The sequence below is a fragment of the Scardinius erythrophthalmus genome (genome assembly GCF_964197995.2).
Source record: "Scardinius erythrophthalmus genome assembly, chromosome: 16".
Classification (NCBI taxonomy): Eukaryota; Metazoa; Chordata; class Actinopteri; order Cypriniformes; family Leuciscidae; genus Scardinius; species Scardinius erythrophthalmus.
The window spans coordinates 40,771,080-40,796,486 of NC_138236.1; the positions used below are offsets into that span (position 1 = coordinate 40,771,080).

General features: G+C 44.9%; 1 protein-coding gene across 1 annotated transcript in view; it reads right to left on the reverse strand.

Annotated features, from left to right (window-relative positions):
• Positions 1-464: 464 nt before the first annotated feature.
• Positions 465-25,407, reverse strand: part of arhgef2b (rho/rac guanine nucleotide exchange factor (GEF) 2b) — a 64,476-nt gene continuing 39,533 nt past the window's right edge. The window contains exons 12-21 of the mRNA XM_081388324.1: positions 23,954-24,030; positions 23,663-23,835; positions 23,485-23,552; positions 16,820-17,008; positions 16,625-16,729; positions 16,024-16,079; positions 15,899-15,940; positions 15,770-15,820; positions 5,459-5,753; positions 465-2,821 (exon numbers count right to left, since the gene is read on the reverse strand). Coding sequence (XP_081244450.1) covers positions 2,769-2,821; positions 5,459-5,753; positions 15,770-15,820; positions 15,899-15,940; positions 16,024-16,079; positions 16,625-16,729; positions 16,820-17,008; positions 23,485-23,552; positions 23,663-23,835; positions 23,954-24,030 — 1,109 coding nt within the window. The 3' untranslated portion in view covers positions 465-2,768. The remainder of the gene's footprint in view (positions 2,822-5,458; positions 5,754-15,769; positions 15,821-15,898; positions 15,941-16,023; positions 16,080-16,624; positions 16,730-16,819; positions 17,009-23,484; positions 23,553-23,662; positions 23,836-23,953; positions 24,031-25,407) is intronic.

The window sequence follows — 25,407 nt, forward strand, 5'->3', positions numbered from 1 at the left end:
GATGGAGACTGATTAGATTTTCTATTCACTAACATTGAATATTAAAATAGAATAAAATGGCAACAGTAAAAATAAGTAGCTAGGTTAGCTGGTCACTTTTGTGGGAAACTCAGAAGCGGAGACCAGGAGACGTGGATGAATCTTCAGCAGGATTCTTGGAAACTGTTGAGCTGATGCCCTCATGTTCACCTTGAATGCCCAGTACAGTGTAGTTCACCTGAGTCAGTTTTACATGTGATGTTGTGTAAGGATGTAGGATCAGCAGAATTCTTAAATGTGTAATAATCCTGCACTTTAAAAGCACACCGGTATGACAGCACTGCAGGTAACCTGTTCTCCTGTGTGTTTTCCAGAGATACACTGATATACAAGATCACTCTTATGGTGTGAGACGGCAGAAACACTGAGATTAACGTGATCAGATGTTCACATGTTGACGTGTTGTGCAGATAAAGAACTGGAGTACAGCAATCATCAATGCATTTATATAGATGCAAAGCAGAATACATGATTACAGCCATATATTTCCACACACAGTACTATGAAAAACATAGAAATGCAATATATTTATATAAACAATGATTGAACAGCAGTTTAAAGGATGCTTTCTTCCTCAAACATTCATAAAACATAGACAATATCACCAGAGTGATTTTAAACAAAGCTTTAGTGTGACTTCAAGTGGCCAGAGGAGAATTCACAATCATTTTATCCACTACATTCCATTATCAATAAACATTAATATCATCTTCAGCGGCACAGGAGAAAGCCTCCGCTCATTTAAGACCCTTTATAAGAGGTAAACCGAGGAGGTTAGTATAACTATTCATGTTTCTGCCAAATAACCAGGGCATTTAATGTGCTACAACTCATCATCTTTACCGTAATATCACGTTCTTCAGCACATATAATAATGGACAATAGTACAGCTAAAGCGGAAACTAAAGTTCTAAGTCAGTAAAGTTTCCTTCATTTCTAACTCATTAAATCCTTTCAACAAATAAAAAATACACCATAAACCATTTAAATAGCAACTGTAAAATGTCTAAAGATCTTTTAAAAAGACTTGTTCTACCCTATGTTGAATATAAATGCGTGACGCCGGTGTCCAGCGGCGGACTCAGCCTGAGCCGATGATGAACACACTGAGCCGTCTTTATAAAGCGCCTGGGTCCTCCAGAACACACAGGATTTACAGGAGTTCACACAGCCGTGCAGAGACGACACTTCAGCGATCCGGACTCTTCCTCGGATATTGGCTGCGGTGTAGTTTAGTTGTAGTGTTACGTAACAGCCGCGGCTCTGGCCATGTGACCAGAAGCACTTTTCCTATTGGTTGTCCAGCATTATTGGCAGAGCGATGGAAAATAGATGACAAAGCCTCTCCATAGCAGATATCCGTGGCTTTGACAGCGAGCGAGTGTGTGTGTGTGTGTGTGTGTGTGTGTGTGTGAGTGACTGAGATTGACAGTGAGTATGAGTGTATGATTGAGATTCAGCAAGTGTGAGTGTGACTGAGATTGACAGCGAGCATGAGTGTGTGAGTGTGACTGAGATTGACAGCGAGTATGAGTGTGTGACTGAGATTGACAGCGAGTATGAGTGTGTGACTGAGATTGACAGCGAGTATGAGTGTGTGACTGAGATTGACAGCGAGTATGAGTGTGTGACTGAGATTGACAGCGAGTATGAGTGTGTGACTGAGATTGACAGCGAGTATGAGTGTGTGACTGAGATTGACAGCGAGTATGAGTGTGTGACTGAGATTGACAGCGAGTATGAGTGTGTGACTGAGATTGACAGCGAGTATGAGTGTGTGACTGAGATTGACAGCGAGTATGAGTGTGTGACTGAGATTGACAGCGAGTATGAGTGTGTGACTGAGATTGACAGCGAGTATGAGTGTGTGACTGAGATTGACAGCGAGTATGAGTGTGTGACTGAGATTGACAGCGAGTATGAGTGTGTGACTGAGATTGACAGCGAGTATGAGTGTGTGACTGAGATTGACAGCGAGTATGAGTGTGTGACTGAGATTGACAGTGAGTATGAGTGTGTGACTGAAGGCGCGTTTCCATTACAGATTTGCGCAAAACTTTTGCGTTTTTTTTTCTAAATGTCGACCGAAAGCTATTGCGAAATGACGGCGTTTCCATTAACTGATGTTATGCGACTAAAACTTCATTTTTTCCTCTCGCGATGAGTAAAGTCATTCCAAAAACCATGGCAACGGACGCTGGTGGGTTTATGTACTATATCCCAGCCACTGCACTGCCCATTGTTATTAATGGAAGGAGACGTATGTGTGTTTTCAAGCATTAATGGTGAGGAATGACCCTTAATATACTGTGAGCGGCACATAGGAGGAGTTTCTGGGTGTTTCAGTGACATTTATTTGAGGTTTAGAATCCATTATTCCTGTAATTATTTTGCTTTATATGAATTTAATAAAGAACTGTCTCGTATTCTGTCCAAACACACTGCATCGTCTACGTCAGCTGACCTGTAAATGCGCAAAAACTGTTTCCAATGCAGTTTTGCAAAATATTTCTTTTTCGAACTGCCTGAAAACCCCCTCATGCGAGCGGGAAACTTGTTTGCGATAAATGGGAGTTTTTGCGAAATTGACGTGTTTCCATTGGGCGTATTTTCAATTCGCAATTTCAATTTATGCAATTTGAAGAGTAATGGAAACGCAGCTTGAGATTGACAGCGAGTATGAGTGTGTGACTGAGATTCAGTGTGTGTGTGTGTGTGTGTGTGTGATGTTAACTGTGAGCTTCGGTCCCACACTCGCTCTCCTCAGGAATATCCTGCAGATCTGAAAACATGAGCAGGAACACATCACAGGTCAGTCAGGGCAGCTTTATGGCATTGTCAAACAGTTGCTTTTACTTATTTGTTCCTAAGTTTGTTTATAATTCTCGATAGCTATATTTCTCTCCAAAGTTGCAAATTTATCTTTTGCGTAAAAATTTGAATAATCACGGAAACATTTGCGAATAAAGCAGTTTTCATCACAATCGTCACTTCCTGGGAAATTCATTTCTGCAATCGGTCTCTGTCCCTCATCATAAGCGAGTGTGTCTCGAGCGTCAGGCGAAACACAGTAAACGCTGTCGTGTTCTCTGGCGTTCGGGAACACACTCGTGTGTGTGAGACGCTTCTGGAGGGAGTTACACCACATCATTCTGATCACACACTTCAGGAACACCAAACCAACATTAGAGACGCTGCAACGCCATTGGTCCACTGGTTACTCCAGTTATCCAATCACAGCCTCCGCTGAGGGTTTTGTTGCTCATCGAGAGATTTATTCAGTAAATGTGTTTCATCATAGTTTATGAGCATGTGCTCTTATCAGAGAAATGATCTCCTCAACTGAGTGCAGTTATTAATGCGCATTATTAGATCTGTGCACATCTTGGCATTTCCATCCAGCTTTTTTTATGCAATATCCCAAAAAACGCATAAAAAAGGTGGATGGAAACATGGCTACTGTTAGTTTGCAAAAATAAATTGTATAAACTGTATAAAATGCAGTTATTTTAAGAGTATCTAATGCTATAATCTTATGCTATAATCATTGGGTTGTGTGAGGTATTGTCTTTGATAAAACATGTTTCCAACTCATGAACCCTGCAGTTCCTCCACAAACCACTAGGTGTTTGCAAACCGGGAAGTTTTTTGTTGTGCATCATGTGCATGTCTTTCCAAAGTTTATATCAGGGAACGGCAACTGGCGGCCCGCGGGCTAAAACTGGCCCGCCAGCAATATTTTCTGGCCCGCCGGATTATTTTGGAAGTCCTAAATGCTGCACAAAACTCTTCCACTACTTGAGAAAAGCCGTAGTCGCGCGGCGATTTCACCGCCGCATACTCACTGTGTGAAACGCCCATAGGGAATCATGCGGCGCGGGATTACATTTTAAAGTATAATGGTGCATTAACACCGGACGCGAATAGCGCGTCAAATTCGCGCCTGCCGCATCTAGTTAAACGCTTGACCACTTTGTGTCCATTCGCGCATCAAAAGACGGTAGCGGTCAGAACTCTGGTGTACTTTGGACGGAGCGGGCGGTCTGACTGAGAATAGCCCACTCCCGACATCTTTTGACAGCGTATCCGCACTTCATTCTGACCGCCTGTAGCCTAGCCTACACCTATAGCTCTGAGGAGCGGTTTGGAAACCATTGTCAGTCAACATTCTTTTTTTGCAAGGATGTTTGAAATAGTTCGGCAGAAAATAGCCTTCATTTGTCAGAAGGGCAATATGATTTTCGTTTATGTTGCTTAGAAATTTGAGTGATAGGCTTTGTCCTATTTAATTTATGTTATTTATTTCATAATTTTTTTCTGTGGCATTTTTTTTCTCTGCTGACAGTAGGCTACAATGTTAAAATAGCCTAATATTTATATTGACACGAACACAATTTTTTTGTATAGCATTTATAATTATTATAGGCTACTTAATCTCCTTTTCGTTAGAGACATTTGAATGTGAGATTATGAAACGAGATCTAAATTTTGCGGACCCGTCAGGTCGGGAAAGAAAGCGGGTGAACACCGAGTGTATTTTAAGCGGTTGCTGAACAGAACATTGTGGGAGCGGGACGGAAACAAAACAGTCCCACGCAGACCTCCTTAAACCTTAGGTGTGTATGAGTGTGTCCCGAATAAAAAAAAAAAAGGAATAAAGTTCAAAAATCGGACTATAAGCGAATGAGGCATGATTGCTATTCACACCTTTATTAAAATGGCTGTAATCTGTTACCACAATAGTACTTGATCTGTTTAAAATGATTTCCTTGATATATGCCTAAGGTGTTAAATTAAAAATCAAAATTAAAATTTGTCTAATCCAGTAATTATTTTTTTCTATTTTTGATCTGAGCACAATCAGAAAATCAGAAAACCCGTCGTAATTAGTTTTTCATTTTAGTTCAGGAAAACAAGTCGTTTTTCATCTTTTTATTTTTGGTTTTAATTTGAAAAAACGATTGAACGAATCCATCATATTACGCGATTATAGGCCTATATGAGAATATTTAATTTGTATCCATAGGCCTACTCTGTGTAGCTGGCCCGCCATCTACTGGCTAAAAAAAATATTGGCCCGCGGCCAAAGTTACATGCCGACCCCTGGTTTATATGAACGTTTGCTTATAAAAAATTACGTTTTTAAAAATGACCATTTTTTTATTTTATTACAAGTATTCGATTCCAGAATTGGAATTGATTTTCAAATACCCAACCCTATGCATAAGGCTTTTATATGCATTTTATGTGGATCTTGGTATTTCCATCCAGGTTTTTTTTACATGCAATATCCCAAAATGTGCATAAAAGCCTGTGGATGGAAACCAAACGGCTCTCCGTCTCCACTTCAGAGACGAGGACCAGGCAAGACAGGCAGGTTACATGTTCCCAGAGCAGTAGACATGAGCTCTGGCCTCACCTCTGGGACTGTCCGCTCGAGGAGGAATGGCCATCTTGCCGTCGTCTGACCGATCCGACTGGTCCACTGTGTCCTGGGCTTTCACCGGCTCCTGTTTCTGCAGCTGAACCGGCGCTCCATTGCTCGTCTGGCTCTGGGCGGCCCGTAGTCGGATCACTTCTCCTTGCAGCAGGTTGTATTTGTGCTGTAGCTCGGTCGGATCGGGCCCGGCCGGCTCCAGCAGAGGCTCATGGGACACGCTCGAGTCCTTCTGCATGTACACCTCCAGGAACGAGTCCTGCCGGATCACTGCGGCCTGCACACACAACACGAGTGAGTGTCTGAGAAAGATGCTTCGCCACTGTCTCGTAATCAACCAGATGTGTTTTAAGCTTCTCATGATGACATTAAAGGGTAACACTTCATAATACTGTTCCTTCATTAATCAATAACTACACAGGAACAAATGAGTAACGCACTATTAACATTCTAGTAGCTTCTATTAACTAAGAAGGAACTCTGATTAATGAATTAGTAAGTAATAGCGCTCAGTCGAATGTGGTCGTTCACTATTAGCTGATCACAGTGCAGCGTCGGTCACGAGCCCTCTGAGCTCTCAGCGCGCTCAAGCAGCTTTTGTGGATCATGTTCTCATCGCGGGACCATGACTATCTTGGTGTTGAGATCGGGTACCCACTGTACCCAAGAAAGGTGGTGAGTTACGGCCAAACCTGACCGAACTGAAAGGGAACGTCTCGGTTGCGTATGTAACCCTTGTTCCCTGAAGGAGGGACCACCGCTGACTCCGGCTCCGCTCGGCTCCTCAGAGAGAAACTAATGGTGTGTGTGTCCACTTCTGTATTCATACCCGCACTGCAGGCGGAGCACGAGATGCAAATCTCACACGCCAGTGCGCATTAGCTCGTCTTATCAACGCTCGAAGATGACAGGCTCCCTAAGCGTGATCCCAATCAGTCACGTCTCTGTGCCCTCCTTCGGGGAACGAGGGTTACACACCTAACCGAGATGTTCTGAGTGAGCTATGAAAAATAATAGTGAACGACCACATTCGACTGAGCGCTATTACTTACTAATTTGTTAATCAGAGTTTCTTGTTAGTTAATAGTAGTTACTAGAATGTTGATAGTGCGTTACTCATTTGTTCCTGTGTAGTGATTCATTAATGAAGGAACAGTATTATACACCGTTACCCATTAAAGATCTCTAACGCTTGTTTCGTCAAGGCATCTGTCCATCAAATGAAGCCCTGCGTGTGTGTGTGCGTGTGTGTGTGTGTGTGTGTGTGTGTGTGTGTGTGTGTGTGTGTGACGGAGCTGAAGTGTGAATCTGACCTGGAGAGCGTGTAGTTGAGTGTGTGTGTGTGTGTGTGTGTGTGTGTGTGTGTGTGTGTGTGTGTGTGACGGAGCAGAAGTGTGACTCTGACCTGGAGAGCGTGTAGTTGAGTGTGTGTGTGTGTGTGTGTGTGACGGAGCTGAAGTGTGAATCTGACCTGGAGAGCGTGTAGTTGAGTGTGTGTGTGTGTGTGTGTGTGTGTGTGTGTGTGTGTGTGTGTGTGTGTGTGTGTGTGTGTGTGTGTGACGGAGCTGAAGTGTGAATCTGACCTGGAGAGCGTGTAGTTGAGTGTGTGAGTGAGACGGAGCTGAAGTGTGACTCTGACCTGGAGAGCGTGTAGTTGAGTGTGTGTGTGTGTGTGTGTGTGTGTGTGTGTGACGGAGCTGAAGTGTGAATCTGACCTGGAGAGCGTGTAGTTGAGTGTGTGTGTGTGTGTGTGTGTGTGTGTGTGTGTGTGTGTGTGTGTGTGTGTGAGTGAGACGGAGCTGAAGTGTGAATCTGACCTGGAGAGCGTGTAGTTGAGTGTGTGTGTGTGTGTGTGTGTGTGTGTGTGTGTGTGTGTGTGTGTGTGTGTGTGTGTGTGTGACGGAGCAGAAGTGTGACTCTGACCTGGAGAGCGTGTAGTTGAGTGTGTGTGTGTGTGTGTGTGTGTGTGTGTGTGTGTGTGTGACGGAGCTGAAGTGTGAATCTGACCTGGAGAGCGTGTAGTTGAGTGTGTGAGTGTGTGTGTGTGACGGAGCTGAAGTGTGAATCTGACCTGGAGAGCGTGTAGTTGAGTGTGTGTGTGTGTGTGTGTGTGTGTGTGTGTGTGTGTGTGTGTGTGTGTGACGGAGCAGAAGTGTGACTCTGACCTGGAGAGCGTGTAGTTGAGTGTGTGTGTGTGTGTGTGTGTGTGACGGAGCAGAAGTGTGACTCTGACCTGGAGAGCGTGTAGTTGAGTGTGTGAGTGAGACGGAGCTGAAGTGTGACTCTGACCTGGAGAGCGTGTAGTTGAGTGTGTGTGTGTGTGTGTGTGACGGAGCTGAAGTGTGAATCTGACCTGGAGAGCGTGTAGTTGAGTGTGTGTGTGTGTGTGTGTGTGTGTGTGTGTGTGTGTGTGTGACGGAGCAGAAGTGTGACTCTGACCTGGAGAGCGTGTAGTTGAGTGTGTGAGTGAGACGGAGCTGAAGTGTGACTCTGACCTGGAGAGCGTGTAGTTGAGTGTGTGTGTGTGTGTGTGTGACGGAGCTGAAGTGTGAATCTGACCTGGAGAGCGTGTAGTTGAGTGTGTGTGTGTGTGTGTGTGTGTGTGTGTGTGTGTGTGTGTGTGTGTGTGTGTGTGACGGAGCAGAAGTGTGACTCTGACCTGGAGAGCGTGTAGTTGAGTGTGTGAGTGAGACGGAGCAGAAGTGTGACTCTGACCTGGAGAGCGTGTAGTTGAGTGTGTGAGTGAGACGGAGCTGAAGTGTGACTCTGACCTGGAGAGCGTGTAGTTGAGTGTGTGTGTGTGTGTGTGTGACGGAGCTGAAGTGTGAATCTGACCTGGAGAGCGTGTAGTTGAGTGTGTGTGTGTGTGTGTGTGTGTGTGTGTGTGTGTGTGTGTGTGTGTGTGACGGAGCAGAAGTGTGACTCTGACCTGGAGAGCGTGTAGTTGAGTGTGTGTGTGTGTGTGTGTGTGTGTGTGTGTGTGTGTGTGTGTGTGTGTGTGTGTGTGTGAGACGGAGCTGAAGTGTGACTCTGACCTGGAGAGCGTGTAGTTGAGTGTGTGTGTGTGTGTGTGTGTGTGTGTGTGTGTGTGTGAGTGAGACGGAGCTGAAGTGTGAATCTGACCTGGAGAGCGTGTAGTTGAGTGTGTGTGTGTGTGTGTGTGACGGAGCTGAAGTGTGAATCTGACCTGGAGAGCGTGTAGTTGAGTGTGTGTGTGTGTGTGTGTGACGGAGCTGAAGTGTGAATCTGACCTGGAGAGCGTGTAGTTGAGTGTGTGTGTGTGTGTGTGTGTGTGTGTGTGTGTGTGTGTGTGAGTGAGACGGAGCTGAAGTGTGAATCTGACCTGGAGAGCGTGTAGTTGAGTGTGTGTGTGTGTGTGTGTGTGACGGAGCTGAAGTGTGAATCTGACCTGGAGAGCGTGTAGTTGAGTGTGTGTGTGTGTGTGTGTGACGGAGCTGAAGTGTGAATCTGACCTGGAGAGCGTGTAGTTGAGTGTGTGTGTGTGTGTGTGTGTGTGTGTGTGTGTGTGTGTGTGTGTGTGTGTGTGTGTGTGAGACGGAGCTGAAGTGTGACTCTGACCTGGAGAGCGTGTAGTTGAGTGTGTGTGTGTGTGTGTGTGTGTGTGTGTGTGTGACGGAGCAGAAGTGTGACTCTGACCTGGAGAGCGTGTAGTTGAGTGTGTGTGTGTGTGTGTGTGTGTGTGTGTGTGTGTGTGTGTGTGTGTGTGTGTGAGACGGAGCTGAAGTGTGACTCTGACCTGGAGAGCGTGTAGTTGAGTGTGTGTGTGTGTGTGTGTGTGTGTGTGTGTGTGTGTGTGTGTGTGTGTGTGTGTGTGTGTGTGAGTGAGACGGAGCTGAAGTGTGAATCTGACCTGGAGAGCGTGTAGTTGAGTGTGTGTGTGTGTGTGTGTGACGGAGCTGAAGTGTGAATCTGACCTGGAGAGCGTGTAGTTGAGTGTGTGTGTGTGTGTGTGTGACGGAGCTGAAGTGTGAATCTGACCTGGAGAGCGTGTAGTTGAGTGTGTGTGTGTGTGTGTGTGTGTGTGTGTGTGTGTGTGTGTGAGTGAGACGGAGCTGAAGTGTGAATCTGACCTGGAGAGCGTGTAGTTGAGTGTGTGTGTGTGTGTGTGTGTGACGGAGCTGAAGTGTGAATCTGACCTGGAGAGCGTGTAGTTGAGTGTGTGTGTGTGTGTGTGTGACGGAGCTGAAGTGTGAATCTGACCTGGAGAGCGTGTAGTTGAGTGTGTGTGTGTGTGTGTGTGTGTGTGTGACGGAGCTGAAGTGTGAATCTGACCTGGAGAGCGTGTAGTTGAGTGTGTGTGTGTGTGTGTGTGTGTGTGTGACGGAGCTGAAGTGTGAATCTGACCTGGAGAGCGTGTAGTTGAGTGTGTGTGTGTGTGTGTGTGTGTGTGACGGAGCTGAAGTGTGAATCTGACCTGGAGAGCGTGTAGTTGAGTGTGTGTGTGTGTGTGTGTGTGTGTGTGTGTGTGTGTGTGTGTGACGGAGCAGAAGTGTGACTCTGACCTGGAGAGTGTGTAGTTGAGTGTGTGAGTGAGACGGAGCTGAAGTGTGACTCTGACCTGGAGAGCGTGTAGTTGAGTGTGTGTGTGTGTGTGTGTGACGGAGCTGAAGTGTGAATCTGACCTGGAGAGCGTGTAGTTGAGTGTGTGTGTGTGTGTGTGTGTGTGTGTGTGTGTGTGTGTGTGTGTGTGTGTGTGTGACGGAGCAGAAGTGTGACTCTGACCTGGAGAGCGTGTAGTTGAGTGTGTGTGTGTGTGTGTGTGTGTGTGTGTGTGTGTGTGTGTGTGTGTGTGTGTGAGACGGAGCTGAAGTGTGACTCTGACCTGGAGAGCGTGTAGTTGAGTGTGTGTGTGTGTGTGTGTGTGTGTGTGTGTGTGTGTGTGTGTGTGTGTGTGTGTGTGTGAGTGAGACGGAGCTGAAGTGTGAATCTGACCTGGAGAGCGTGTAGTTGAGTGTGTGTGTGTGTGTGTGTGACGGAGCTGAAGTGTGAATCTGACCTGGAGAGCGTGTAGTTGAGTGTGTGTGTGTGTGTGTGTGACGGAGCTGAAGTGTGAATCTGACCTGGAGAGCGTGTAGTTGAGTGTGTGTGTGTGTGTGTGTGTGTGTGTGTGTGTGTGTGTGTGAGTGAGACGGAGCTGAAGTGTGAATCTGACCTGGAGAGCGTGTAGTTGAGTGTGTGTGTGTGTGTGTGTGTGTGACGGAGCTGAAGTGTGAATCTGACCTGGAGAGCGTGTAGTTGAGTGTGTGTGTGTGTGTGTGTGACGGAGCTGAAGTGTGAATCTGACCTGGAGAGCGTGTAGTTGAGTGTGTGTGTGTGTGTGTGTGTGTGTGTGTGTGTGTGTGTGTGTGTGTGTGTGTGTGTGAGACGGAGCTGAAGTGTGACTCTGACCTGGAGAGCGTGTAGTTGAGTGTGTGTGTGTGTGTGTGTGTGTGTGTGTGTGTGACGGAGCAGAAGTGTGACTCTGACCTGGAGAGCGTGTAGTTGAGTGTGTGTGTGTGTGTGTGTGTGTGTGTGTGTGTGTGTGTGTGTGAGACGGAGCTGAAGTGTGACTCTGACCTGGAGAGCGTGTAGTTGAGTGTGTGTGTGTGTGTGTGTGTGTGTGTGTGTGTGTGTGTGTGTGTGTGTGTGTGTGTGTGAGTGAGACGGAGCTGAAGTGTGAATCTGACCTGGAGAGCGTGTAGTTGAGTGTGTGTGTGTGACGGAGCTGAAGTGTGAATCTGACCTGGAGAGCGTGTAGTTGAGTGTGTGTGTGTGTGTGTGTGACGGAGCTGAAGTGTGAATCTGACCTGGAGAGCGTGTAGTTGAGTGTGTGTGTGTGTGTGTGTGTGTGTGTGTGTGTGTGTGTGTGAGTGAGACGGAGCTGAAGTGTGAATCTGACCTGGAGAGCGTGTAGTTGAGTGTGTGTGTGTGTGTGTGTGTGACGGAGCTGAAGTGTGAATCTGACCTGGAGAGCGTGTAGTTGAGTGTGTGTGTGTGTGTGTGTGACGGAGCTGAAGTGTGAATCTGACCTGGAGAGCGTGTAGTTGAGTGTGTGTGTGTGTGTGTGTGTGTGTGTGACGGAGCTGAAGTGTGAATCTGACCTGGAGAGCGTGTAGTTGAGTGTGTGTGTGTGTGTGTGTGTGTGTGACGGAGCTGAAGTGTGAATCTGACCTGGAGAGCGTGTAGTTGAGTGTGTGTGTGTGTGTGTGTGTGAGACGGAGCAGAAGTGTGACTCTGACCTGGAGAGCGTGTAGTTGAGTGTGTGTGTGTGTGTGTGTGTGTGACGGAGCAGAAGTGTGACTCTGACCTGGAGAGTGTGTAGTTGAGTGTGTGTGTGAGACGGAGCTGAAGTGTGACTCTGACCTGGAGAGTGTGTAGTTGAGTGTGTGTGTGTGTGTGTGTGTGTGTGTGTGTGTGTGTGTGTGTGTGTGTGTGTGACGGAGCTGAAGTGTGAATCTGACCAGGAGAGCGTGTAGTTGAGTGTGTGTGTGTGTGTGTGTGTGTGTGTGTGTGTGTGTGTGTGTGTGTGTGTGTGTGTGACGGAGCTGAAGTGTGAATCTGACCAGGAGAGCGTGTAGTTGAGTGTGTGTGTGTGTGTGTGTGTGTGTGTGTGAGATGGAGCTGAAGTGTGAATCTGACCTGGAGAGTGTGTAGTTGAGTGAGTGTGTGTGTGTGTGTGACGGAGCTGAAGTGTGAATCTGACCTGGAGAGCGTGTAGTTGAGTGTGTGTGTGTGTGTGTGTGTGTGTGTGTGTGTGTGTGTGTGTGTGTGTGTGTGTGAGATGGAGCTGAAGTGTGAATCTGACCTGGAGAGCGTGTAGTTGAGTGTGTGTGTGTGTGTGTGTGTGTGTGTGTGTGTGTGTGTGTGTGTGTGTGTGACGGAGCTGAAGTGTGAATCTGACCTGGAGAGCGTGTAGTTGAGTGTGTGTGTGTGTGTGTGTGTGTGTGTGTGTGTGTGTGTGTGTGTGTGTGTGTGTGTGTGTGAGACGGAGCTGAAGTGTGACTCTGACCTGGAGAGCGTGTAGTTGAGTGTGTGTGTGTGTGTGTGTGTGTGTGTGTGTGTGTGTGACGGAGCTGAAGTGTGACTCTGACCTGGAGAGCGTGTAGTTGAGTGTGTGTGTGTGTGTGTGTGTGTGTGTGTGTGTGTGTGTGTGTGTGTGTCTGTGTGTGTGTGTGTGTGTGTGTGTGTGTGTGTCTGTGTGTGTGTGTGTGTGTGTGTGTGTGTGTGTGTGTCTGTGTGTGTGTGTGTGTCTGTGTGTGTGTGTGTGTGTGTGTGTGTGTGTGTGTGTGTGTGTGTGTGTGTGTGTGACGGAGCTGAAGTGTGACTCTGACCTGGAGAGCGTGTAGTTGAGTGTGTGTGTGTGTGTGTGTGTGTGTGTGTGTGTGTGTGTGTGACGGAGCTGAAGTGTGACTCTGACCTGGAGAGCGTGTAGTTGAGTGTGTGTGTGTGTGTGTGTGTGTGTGTGTGTGTGTGTGAGACGGAGCAGAAGTGTGACTCTGACCTGGAGAGCGTGTAGTTGAGTGTGTGTGTGTGTGTGTGTGTGTGTGTGTGTGTGTGTGAGACGGAGCAGAAGTGTGACTCTGACCTGGAGAGCGTGTAGTTGAGTGTGTGTGTGTGTGTGTGTGTGTGTGTGTGTGTGTGTGTGTGTGTGTGACGGAGCTGAAGTGTGACTCTGACCTGGAGAGCGTGTAGTTGAGTGTGTGTGTGTGTGTGTGTGTGTGTGTGTGTGTGTGTGTGTGTGTGTGTGTGTGTGTGTGTGTGTGTGTGTGTGTGACGGAGCTGAAGTGTGACTCTGACCTGGAGAGCGTGTAGTTGAGTGTGTGTGTGTGTGTGTGTGTGTGTGAGACGGAGCTGAAGTGTGACTCTGACCTGGAGAGCGTGTAGTTGAGTGTGTGTGTGTGTGTGTGTGTGTGTGTGTGTGTGTGTGACGGAGCTGAAGTGTGACTCTGACCTGGAGAGCGTGTAGTTGAGTGTGTGTGTGTGTGTGTGAGACGGAGCTGAAGTGTGACTCTGACCTGGAGAGCGTGTAGTTGAGTGTGTGTGTGTGTGTGTGTGTGTGTGTGTGTGTGTGTGTGTGTGTGTGTGTGTGTGTGTGTGAGACGGAGCAGAAGTGTGACTCTGACCTGGAAAGCGTGTAGTTGAGTGTGTGTGTGTGTGTGTGTGTGTGTGTGTGAGACGGAGCAGAAGTGTGACTCTGACCTGGAGAGCGTGTAGTTGAGTGTGTGTGTGTGTGTGTGTGTGTGTGTGTGTGTGTGTGTGTGTGTGTGTGTGTGTGTGTGTGTGTGTGTGTGTGTGTGTGTGACGGAGCTGAAGTGTGACTCTGACCTGGAGAGCGTGTAGTTGAGTGTGTGTGTGTGTGTGTGTGTGTGTGAGACGGAGCAGAAGTGTGACTCTGACCTGGAGAGCGTGTAGTTGAGTGTGTGTGTGTGTGTGTGTGTGTGTGTGTGTGTGTGTGTGAGACGGAGCAGAAGTGTGACTCTGACCTGGAGAGCGTGTAGTTGAGTGTGTGTGTGTGTGTGTGAGACGGAGCAGAAGTGTGACTCTGACCTGGAGAGCGTGTAGTTGAGTGTGTGTGTGTGTGTGTGTGTGTGTGTGTGTGTGTGTGTGTGTGTGTGTGTGTGTGTGTGTGTGTGTGTGTGTGTGACGGAGCTGAAGTGTGACTCTGACCTGGAGAGCGTGTAGTTGAGTGAGTGTGTGTGTGTGTGTGTGTGTGTGTGTGTGTGTGTGTGTGTGTGTGTGTGTGACGGAGCTGAAGTGTGACTCTGACCTGGAGAGCGTGTAGTTGAGTGTGTGTGTGTGTGTGTGTGAGACGGAGCTGAAGTGTGACTCTGACCTGGAGAGCGTGTAGTTGAGTGTGTGTGTGTGACGGAGCTGAAGTGTGACTCTGACCTGGAGAGCGTGTAGTTGAGTGTGTGTGTGTGTGTGTGTGTGTGACGGAGCTGAAGTGTGACTCTGACCTGGAGAGCGTGTAGTTGAGTGTGTGTGTGTGTGTGTGAGACGGAGCTGAAGTGTGACTCTGACCTGGAGAGCGTGTAGTTGAGTGTGTGTGTGTGTGTGTGACGGAGCTGAAGTGTGACTCTGACCTGGAGAGCGTGTAGTTGAGTGTGTGTGTGTGTGTGTGTGTGTGTGTGTGAGACGGAGCTGAAGTGTGACTCTGACCTGGAGAGCGTGTAGTTGAGTGTGTGTGTGTGTGTGTGTGTGACGGAGCTGAAGTGTGACTCTGACCTGGAGAGCGTGTAGTTGAGTGTGTGTGTGTGTGTGTGTGTGACGGAGCTGAAGTGTGACTCTGACCTGGAGAGCGTGTAGTTGAGTGTGTGTGTGTGTGTGTGTGTGTGTGTGTGTGTGTGAGACGGAGCTGAAGTGTGACTCTGACCTGGAGAGCGTGTAGTTGAGTGTGTGTGTGTGTGTGTGACGGAGCTGAAGTGTGACTCTGACCTGGAGAGCGTGTAGTTGAGTGTGTGTGTGTGTGTGTGTGTGTGACGGAGCTGAAGTGTGACTCTGACCTGGAGAGCGTGTAGTTGAGTGTGTGTGTGTGTGTGTGTGTGTGTGAGACGGAGCTGAAGTGTGACTCTGACCTGGAGAGCGTGTAGTTGAGTGTGTGTGTGTGTGTGTGACGGAGCTGAAGTGTGACTCTGACCTGGAGAGCGTGTAGTTGAGTGTGTGTGTGTGTGTGTGTGTGACGGAGCTGAAGTGTGACTCTGACCTGGAGAGCGTGTAGTTGAGTGTGTGTGTGTGTGTGAGACGGAGCTGAAGTGTGACTCTGACCTGGAGAGCGTGTAGTTGAGTGTGTGTGTGTGTGTGTGTGTGACGGAGCTGAAGTGTGACTCTGACCTGGAGAGCGTGTAGTTGAGTGTGTGTGTGTGTGTGTGTGTGTGACGGAGCTGAAGTGTGACTCTGACCTGGAGAGCGTGTAGTTGAGTGTGTGTGTGTGTGTGTGTGTGTGTGTGTGACGGAGCAGAAGTGTGACTCTGACCTGGAGAGCGTGTAGTTGAGTGTGTGTGTGTGTGTGTGTGTGTGTGTGTGTGACGGAGCAGAAGTGTGACTCTGACCTGGAGAGCGTGTAGTTGAGTGTGTGTGTGTGTGTGTGTGTGTGTGAGACGGAGCTGAAGTGTGACTCTGACCTGGAGAGCGTGTAGTTGAGTGTGTGTGTGTGTGTGTGTGTGTGTGTGTGACGGAGCAGAAGTGTGACTCTGACCTGGAGAGCGTGTAGTTGAGTGTGTGTGTGTGTGTGTGTGTGTGTGTGTGTGTGTGTGTGTGTGTGTGTGTGAGACGGAGCTGAAGTGTGACTCTGACCTGGAGAGCGTGTAGTTGAGTGCTGAGGTTCACCAGTCTCTGACACACCTCCTGAAACACAAACACTCAGTCATCTCTGTTCTCATCTTCAGACACACCTGGTTCGCTAAGAGCTTCCTGAAGGTGTACCTCGGGGAGAGTCTGGTCCTGCAGCTGGTTCCCGTTCCTGTCCTGTGAGAGGCGTTACACAATAATGAGTCCAGTACGCACTGCAGTATCCACTCAGGTCTGTCTGTAATATATCAAACCCTCACCTTGTTAGATGGACCGTTTACTTCATGAGTCCCGTTCACTGATATCGTTCCTTCATCTGAAAATATCAGAGATGGAAAAGTCTTGATATCTTCTGTAATATATTACATGCACACCATTGGAGAGAATATAATCCAATATAAACAAAACAAGAATTGCAGTCATTATACATTACTACGTCATTTTACTACTTACTTTTTATATATTATTTATTGATAAAACAATCTGATAATTTGCGGTTTGGGCCTGGCTTTACATCCTACTGTAATGTTCAATGGCTATTATTACTCATTTTAGTCCAGAAACTGACACAAGGCAGCAGTATCACAATATTCCTCATTATAATAATTCATGCGCAGAATAAAGGGGCGAGGCCTGGTTGAGTTAGTTAGTAGTGTGTTAAACTGGCGGTTATGGTAAGGGGCGGGGCATTTCCCAAACACACTCGAAGCGCTCAACCAATCACAACACACTGCTCCAGCCGACCAATCAGAGCACAGTGTGCTTTTCAGAAGGAGGGGCTTCATAGAGACAGGAAGTAAACAGAGCGTTACTGACAGACTGGGAAGAGAGGAGCCGCAGAATAGGTGTGCTATAAGGTACCTGTTGTTTTGGAGGTGAATTGTCCCTCTGTCGGCTCACCGTTCAGTCTGCAGGACTGTGGACGGTCAGTGCATGAAGCCAACAGCACTTCACTCAGTCTGTCCACTGAAGGGTGGCATAAATAAGAGAGCAGTCTTAGTGTCTTCATTGCTAAGCTCTGTATTCTCTGTGTTCTCCGTAATCTCCTCTGCTTACCCTCAACAATGGCGTCATTCAGCAGCCGCTCCGCCTGAGGAGCCGAGGGGGTTTCTGCTCGGAATATATTCCTGGAGTTTGTGGGAACGGTAACAGTCTGACCTCCAGTGACCTCGACCAGATCAGAGAAGAGCGTCACGCGCTCCTGTAACAGCTCCAGAACCTCACGGTCCTTCTGCTGGATATCAGCTACACAGAGAGAGAGAGAGACAGAGAGAGAGAGAGAGAGAGAGAGAGAGAGAGAGAGAGAGAGAGAGAGACAGAGAGAGAGAGAGAGAGAGAGAGAGAGAGAGAGAGAGAGAGGGGGAGAGAGAGAGAGAGAGAGAGAGAGGTTTAACAATACCTTTATTTATACATTTTTTACTTCACACTTTTCAACAAAATATTCACTACTATAAATACATTTGCATTCTTACTATTATAAAACCTCCTTTAAAAAAAACTCCCTTTAAAATCTTTCAAAAATTTAAAACAAACTGATCCTCATGTAACATACATAACACTTCATTAACACACCATATATCACAAAAACCTAATAAATTATTTGTCAACCTATAATATGCAAATTCAATCTTAAGCCTCCCCGCTATAAGCCACTTGCACATTTCTTCAGGATCTATAGTTGCCAATTGTAAACCTTTGTTTTTCCGTGTTTTCCACACTGCCAGTTTAGCCGTTCCAATCAGGTAATTTAATAAACACATTTTTTTCCTTTTTGAAAATGTATATTTTATTCCTCCAATAAACACCTTATCTGAAAAATTCTCATTAAATTTACCAAACCAGCTCCCAAGCAATTTAAAAATGCCTTTTAATCTCTCACACTTCAAAAACAAATGCTCCAAATCCTCTTTTCCCCACAGAATCGACATTCCCCCTTTACAGCTGTATTCAGGTGTGCCACATGTCCGTCTGTTGCTATCGCCCCATAAATAATCCTCCACTGCAGATCCCCGAACGCTTCTCTACAGGGGGTTATATAGGGCTCTCCACCTGTCTCTTATCAGGAAGTCTGGGCTCAACAAATCTGGCCACTTGGAAACATTTTGTTTTCTCAAATACCCCTTTTCCACCAAGGCAGAGCTGGTGCTGGTTCGGAGCCAGAGCCTAGTTTCAAATCGGTTCTTTGTTTTTCCACCGCCAAAGCACCAGCTCCGAACCAGTGAAACTGGTTCTTAAGTAGCACCAAATCATTGCAGGGTTTAGAACGGAGCCAAGAAAGAACCGCTTGCGTCAGGGGCTGGGGGCGGGGTTACCGTGACCAACAAGACGAATAGAAACTTGTGACCGCCATTTTTAAATAGCAGCTAGTCGAGCTAATAGCAGCTCGATTATAATATCCGTCTATGTAAGTTACGGCGAGCTGCACGAACGTGTTGGATTCCGATGTATTTTTGCAAACCCATGAGCATCCATAGTATTGCAACGTCCGTTATTGTTGATGGCTTGTTCGAGATGCACCGGAGCGGCGAGGACCGATCGGAGCTGCAGGAGTGTTTGGAGAGCATACGACTCCTTGTGCTTTTAGATCGCTATCGCAGTGCTTTGATGTCATGCGGCGATCGATCTGCGAGAAGCCGATGCATCTCGAACAAGCCTGGCGTGTTTGTGTTTGGCGCTACCGCACTAGCGGTTGCTGGGCAACATGAGACGTATACAGTGACGTAAGATCTGGCTCTGTTGTGGCTCTCTAGCCGATGGAAAGGCAAACCGGTTCTAGTAAGCTCGTCAGTCGAACCAACTCTGAACCAGCTCTGGCTCTGGCTCTGAACCAGCACCCGGTTCTTGTTGGTGGAAAAGGGGTAAAAGAGTCTTGATGGATTGTTTTTACTGTGACGTTGTACAGTTCTTTCTTTGACATGCCTTTAAGGGAATAAAACTGAGGATTCTTGAAGGACAAAATGGCATCCACCAGTTCTTCTTCTTCTTCCTCCTTTATTGCTGGAGAAATTACCAGTTCTGGAAATTGCACATTATTCCCCATGTCCTGGGTATTCTCATGTCTTTGTGCAATAAATGTTCTGTATCCACTTGGTAGTACATTGCAGATTTCTTCCTTTAGCTTTGACACTAGACGTGAAGATCTCAAGCCTGTTGCTACTTGAAGTTCATCAATTGACTTCCATCCATCTTCATTCAATAAATGATCCAGCTTTACGATTCCATTCCTTAATAAACATTGTCGTATAGTCACAGAGGACAACAGTCTAGTTTGAATCAGTGGATTAAAAAAAAGTGGCTCCTCTGTTGCCCAAAGTTCCAGATTGTCCATACTCCGTTCTGTTCGTATAACAGTTTTCCATGTTTGCAACATAGCTCTATAAAAAACAGTGAGCTCAGACAGGTTAATCTCTTCAAGCTTCATTAAAAATAGTAGTTTATCAAGTCCAAAGCCACCAACTGTCCTCATGATCACACTTGCAGTTTTTCCCCAAAGCACCTCTTTATCATATAGAAATCTCTGTGCAGCTTGTAGCCTAAAAGTACAGATTCTGTTTCTCACATCCACCAGTCCTTGGCCACCCTCTTGTACTGGTAGGTATAAAACTGCAGCACGCAACCAATGTTGTCCATTCCAGAAAAAGTTCACTATTGTCCTTTGTATATTGGAGATCAACTCCTCTGGTGGCTCCATAACAGCAGTCCTATGCCACAGAACAGAAGCAGCCAGATTGTTTACTACCAGAACCCTTCCTCGACATGACAATTGTGGTAATAGCCATCGCCACTTCGACAATCGGGCAGACACCTTTTCTATCAAACCCTCCCAGTTTTTCTTTTGAAATTGTTCATTTCCAAAAAAAACACCTAAAATCTTTAGTCCGTCTTTTCTCCATTGCAACCCTCCTGGAAGTTTTGGAAAATTTTCCAACTTACCAATCATAAATCCTTCACTTTTTGTCCAATTAACCTTAGCAGAGGAGGCTTTTTCATATACTTCAATATCTTTTTGTTAAAATTTCAATGTCTTCTTGTCCTGTAATAAAAACCGTAATGTCATCTGCATATGCTGATAAAACCACCTTAGAATGACCATTAACATGAGGGATTAAAGTTCCATTTAAATTCCTCCTCAATCTACATAATAAGGTTTCAATAATTAGGCTGTATAATTGTCCAGAAATTGGACAACCTTGTCTTATGCCTCTTGTCACCGGTGTTGGAGACATAAACACATCACATAAATCACATAAACATTAGAGTACAACAACTGAATATAAGAAATAAAAACATCACCAAATCCATAACTCTTTAACACTTTAAATAGATATTCATGATCAACACGATCAAATGCCTTTTCTTGATCTAACGACAGCACTCCGAAATCATTCTTATTATTCTGATTGAAAACAATTATATCTCTCACTAAGAAAAGGCTGTCTATAGTAGATCTCTTAGGAATGCAATATGTTTGATCATTTTTTATCAACAAATCCAGACAGTGCTTGAGTCTATTTGCTAAACACTTAGAAAAAATCTTATAGTCCAGACACAACAGAGATACTGGTCTCCAGTTTTTTAGCAGTCCGAGGTCTCCTTTTTTTGGAAGCAATGACAAAACTGCTCGACGACAACTTATTGGAAGTGAATTAATTTTGATGCATTCTAAAATTACTGTATATAAATCTGGTCCTATTAGGTCCCAGAATTGTTGATAAAATTCCACCGGTAATCCATCAATTCCAGGCGATCTCCCTTTAGATAGTTGCCTCATAGCCTCTGTGAACTCTTGAAATGTGATTAAATCGTCCAATGCTTGCTTTTGTTCTTCTCCAAGCTGAGGTAACTCTTTAAGCAAGTCTTCAGTACAGTCAATGTCACAACTCTCAGCTCTGTATAATTGTATATAAAAGTCTCCTGCCAGTCTCCTCATCTCTGTAGGATCTGATGTAACGGATCCGTCCGAACGACGAAGATGGCACATCATCTTTTGTTGGACATTTTTTCTTTCAAGGTTAAAAAAGAAAGTACTTGGAGCATCCATTTCTTTTATGGAAGAGTATCTTGATCTTATCAATGCTCCTTTTGCTTGCTCATGTAGGAGAAAGCTCAGGTCTTGTCTTTTCTTATTTAACCCATTACAGTTTACAACTTCATCATTATTTACAACTTGTCTTTCAATGAACTCAATATCATTTTGTAAAGCTTTCACTGTTGCTTTCAAAATAGTTGATGAGTGGAAAGCATAGTTTTGACAAAACATTTTTATATTTGTCTTGCCCACATCCCACCATTGGCTTAGGTTTTCAAATGAATTTTTCTTCAATTTCCAAATATCCCAGAACAATTTAAATTTTTCACAAAAAGAGACATCCTGTAATAACTTAATGTTAAAAATCCAGTAATAATTAGATCTGGGTGTCTTCTTCAAATTAACATCTAATATAACCATGTGATGGTCTGAAAAACCATTAGGTCTAATAAAAGTATTCATCACCTTATTGTTCCATGTCTTTTTTAAATAAAACCTATCCAATCTCGCTCCACTAATTCTATTATCAACAACTCTTAGCCATGTATACTGCTTTACTCCTTCATTTCTCATTCTTCATACATCTGTTAACTGGAATTCATTGATAACCTTTTTTAATGCATCACTTGACTTATTATGGGGCTCTTCTCCATTTCTATCAACAACAAAGTCTATTGTACAATTCCAATCACCTCCAAGTATTAGACAAACATTATCATCATATTTTTCAATCACATTTCGTAATTCCATAAAAAATTCCAGCCTTTCTGGACCATTATTAGGAGCATAAACATTAACAAATACAGATTCTATTCCTTTATACTCAATTTGTGTTAATAGTAATCTTCCTTTAACAATTTCTTCTACCTTTAAAATATTCACACTTTCAGAAAATAAAATATCTACCCCAGCACTATTTCTTGTGTCATGACTCAAGGCAAAATTTCCTTTCCACCATAATCCCCATTCTACTTCATTATCAGTGTCTGTATGTGTTTCTTGTAAAAAACAAACATTAACCTTTTCTATTCTTAACAACTCTGAAATCTGTGCTAATTTATTCTTGTCCCTACCTCCATTAATATTTAATGATCCCACTCTCCACACATCCATGTAGAGAAATAAGAAATAGACAGAAACTGAAAAGAAAAAGCACAGAGTAAAGAACACCACTTGTGGTTTGTTCATATCAATTTTTTGAAACATTCACTTTTCTTCTCCTTAATTTCGTTATCATCTTTTTCAGCCGGAATCTTTTCTTTTTATCCAAAACTTCATAACTCACTTTTTTTTGCAGCCACAACACTGATATTATAAATTTGTCGACATCTGGAAAAAATTGCTCTACCTCTACAACTTTACCAAATGTTGTCTCAAGAAAGTCCTCTAAAGAGTACATGTCTTCCATCACTTGTGACCCAATGTCCGAAAACTCAGAAAGTACATCTTCGTCTCTCATTTCTGCATCACCAGTGATCTCACTTTTACTACTTCCAACCTCATTTTCTCTGCTACTTGCAACATGTTCCATATCTTCACTCCTTACATTATTCACAACCATTCCTGTTATTTCATTATTCTCAATCACACTTTCCTCAATTTGGTTGTCATTTTCTTCATTTAATTCAACAGCTTCCTCAACTCCCTGGGTCTCATTTTCCTCTACAACTTCCTCAGCTCCCTGAGGCTCTTCCACATCTACAGACTGCACGTTTTCAGGATCATTCACAAGATAAACCTCATCAGTTTGTCTAGCGGCTTCTACCGCAGCTTGAACTTGAACTTTATGTGGGCATGCTAAACGCTTATGGCCAACATCTCCACACTCAAAACATTTCATGTTCCCAGTATTTGCGTAAACCATGTACGCCCTTCCCTCATGCCAAACTTTAAACGACACATCTAGCTCTTGTTCGTTTAGGAACATAAAAACCTGCCTTCTAAACGACATTACGTGTTTCAGCGCTTCATTTCTACATCCGAGGGGAACGGTTTTAATCGCGCTAGCTAACTTACCAAAACGCAACAGCTCTCGTTCTATCTCATGACTCTGGATGAAAGGCGGCACATTTGAAACGGTGACTTTGATAGTTGGAGCAACCAGCGGCAAAACAGTAATAAAATCTCCACTTACCACTATTCCACTGCTTATAAGACGATTCACTTGGTTCTCTTCCTTCACAAACACAACCACAGCTTTATTCATTCGCGAAGCAGATGAAATGTTTTCATAGCCGATCTCCTCACCTACTGAAAGTAACACTTCCTCCACATTCACCCCGTTCGCCGTCACACACCTAACTCCATGGCGAAGGGAAACAGGTGGCGTAAGAGACGCCATCCCGCTCCCAAAAACTATCCTCAAAAAACTCTTATCACTACGAAATTAAGTTTAATCAGGAAAAAAGAAACAAACGTTTTAGAAAAGTTCGAAACAAACACACTTTCACCCTCCCCTCTTGAGAACCCTCACACGCACCCAAACACTCCCAGCATGCACCGAGAGAGAGAGAGGGGGAGAGAGAGAGAGAGAGAGAGAGAGAGACAGAGAGAGAGAGAGACAGAGAGAGAGAGAGAGAGAGACAGAGAGAGAGAGAGAGAGAGAGAGAGACAGAGAAATAAACCTGAGCAGTCTGACGACAGACACAGATGAGTGTTGGGAAATAAACCATGTTTCCTAGTTGATACAAACCTCTGAGTCTGCGTAGCAAAGCTTTGTCCTCTGTTTCTATCAGAGGGAAATCCTCTCTTGACGGACAGCTGTGAAAGAGAGGAGAGAAGCTGATGAAGTGTGTGCCGCTGACTGGGCAGAGATATATCTGAGCGGGGCATTGAGGTTTAGGGTTGAGGAGTTGTGAGTTGACTCTGACTTGCTCACTGTCTGCTGAATGATTTTCATCCAGGTGTTTCTGTCGTCTTTGGAGGCGGCGTGGAGCTCGTACATCTCTGGAGGCGTGGAGTGACTGATGAGGAACATTCCTCGCTCCTGATTGGCTATATGCCTCACAATCAAATTCTGGAGGCACAGCACTGCCGGTTTGTCCTGTGAAACCAGCCAGAGTTGGTCAGCTTGATTTTGATGTGGGATGATGCAGGTCATGAGATCAATGATGCGAAGTTAGAATCCACTGACAGTCAGCCAATAGAAAGCTGTGACTCACCAGACAGGGGAAAATATACTTCTGGTCTTTTTCTTGCATGAACACCAGGACGTCTGTCATTAACAAAACTTGCACATCTACGCACACAAAACACAGAGTTACTGAGAAATCTATCTGGATACCAATCATTTCAACTCACTCACAGCCATGTTTTTCAAAATAAATGAATGTCCTCATAGACCAGGGGTGGGGAACGTTGATCCTGGAGGGCCATTGTCCTGCAGAGTTTAGCTCCAACCCTGAAAAAAACATTCAGCTGCCTGTAACTTCAGTAATCCTGAAGACATTGATTAACTTCAGGTGTGTTTGATTAGGGTTGGAGCTAAACTCTGCAGGACAATGGCCCTCCAGGATCAACGTTCCCCACCCCTGTCATAGACAGTGATGACACCTTGGACAAAGACACTGCATGCCAATTTTCAAGTCAGTCAGACAAACGGTTGGGTAGTTAGAGCCTTCTCCCTGTTTTATTCATGTTATAGTGCCCCCAAGTATAAGACTCGAGTCTGTGCCAAATGGTTGAGCAGTTATGGCCAAAAATGAGTGAAAATCTAGTTTTTATCGCTGTAGTTCTCAGGATCCCTCAGGATCTCGATTGAGATTTCCCTCTGTTAAAAGTAACATGTATAAATATTCATTTATTCCTACTTCCATCTCTCTGTTAAATTCGGGTATGGGGGGAGTAGGTGGAAGGTAGTAGTTGTTTGGGTTTTGTGTATGTACTTTGTGTGTTTTTTTTTTGTTTTTTTTTTTTTTTTTTTATTCTTTTACAGAATTTTTAATGAATTGTAAATTGTCCCTTTGTATGCTGTCTTGCTGTAAAACCAATTGCCCTTCGGGGACATATACAAATAAAACTAACTAACTAACTAGTTTTGACATTGGCTGATCGTGTGCCCAAACTGAGCTCCACCATTTGACCGAGCTTCGTGTCTCTAGGACTTCTGCAAGATCAGTTTTAAGGCAGAAAAATATGAATAAGTAAGGGCTAATCTACAGCTAGCTGTGCATTCAATGATATATATATATATATATATATATATATATATCTCTATATAGTTTTAGAGCATATTATAAAGAAAAAGCTTATCGTTAATGCAGTGAGACGGTGATATTAAAACTCAGTAGCCTATACACCTTATTGAACATGCAACGCGCTATTGCACGTTAATCGTTATAATGGTTTTCTATAGGAGTGGTTCTATGGGAGTGGGAGTGAATCAAATGAGATTGACTCAGAAGAGACGTCGATGAATGCACGCGTGTCACCTGATCCATAAATGCACATCTTCTTTGTTGCATGCGCAAATTATGATACACTAATACAAGAATACATTTGTATTCACAAAAATGTCTCTAATTTGTACAAATTGCAACACTTTCATTCATTTTATGAATTTTGCACATGCAAGTTGAAAGGCATTTGGTTGTGGATAGTAAAACACATCTGCAAC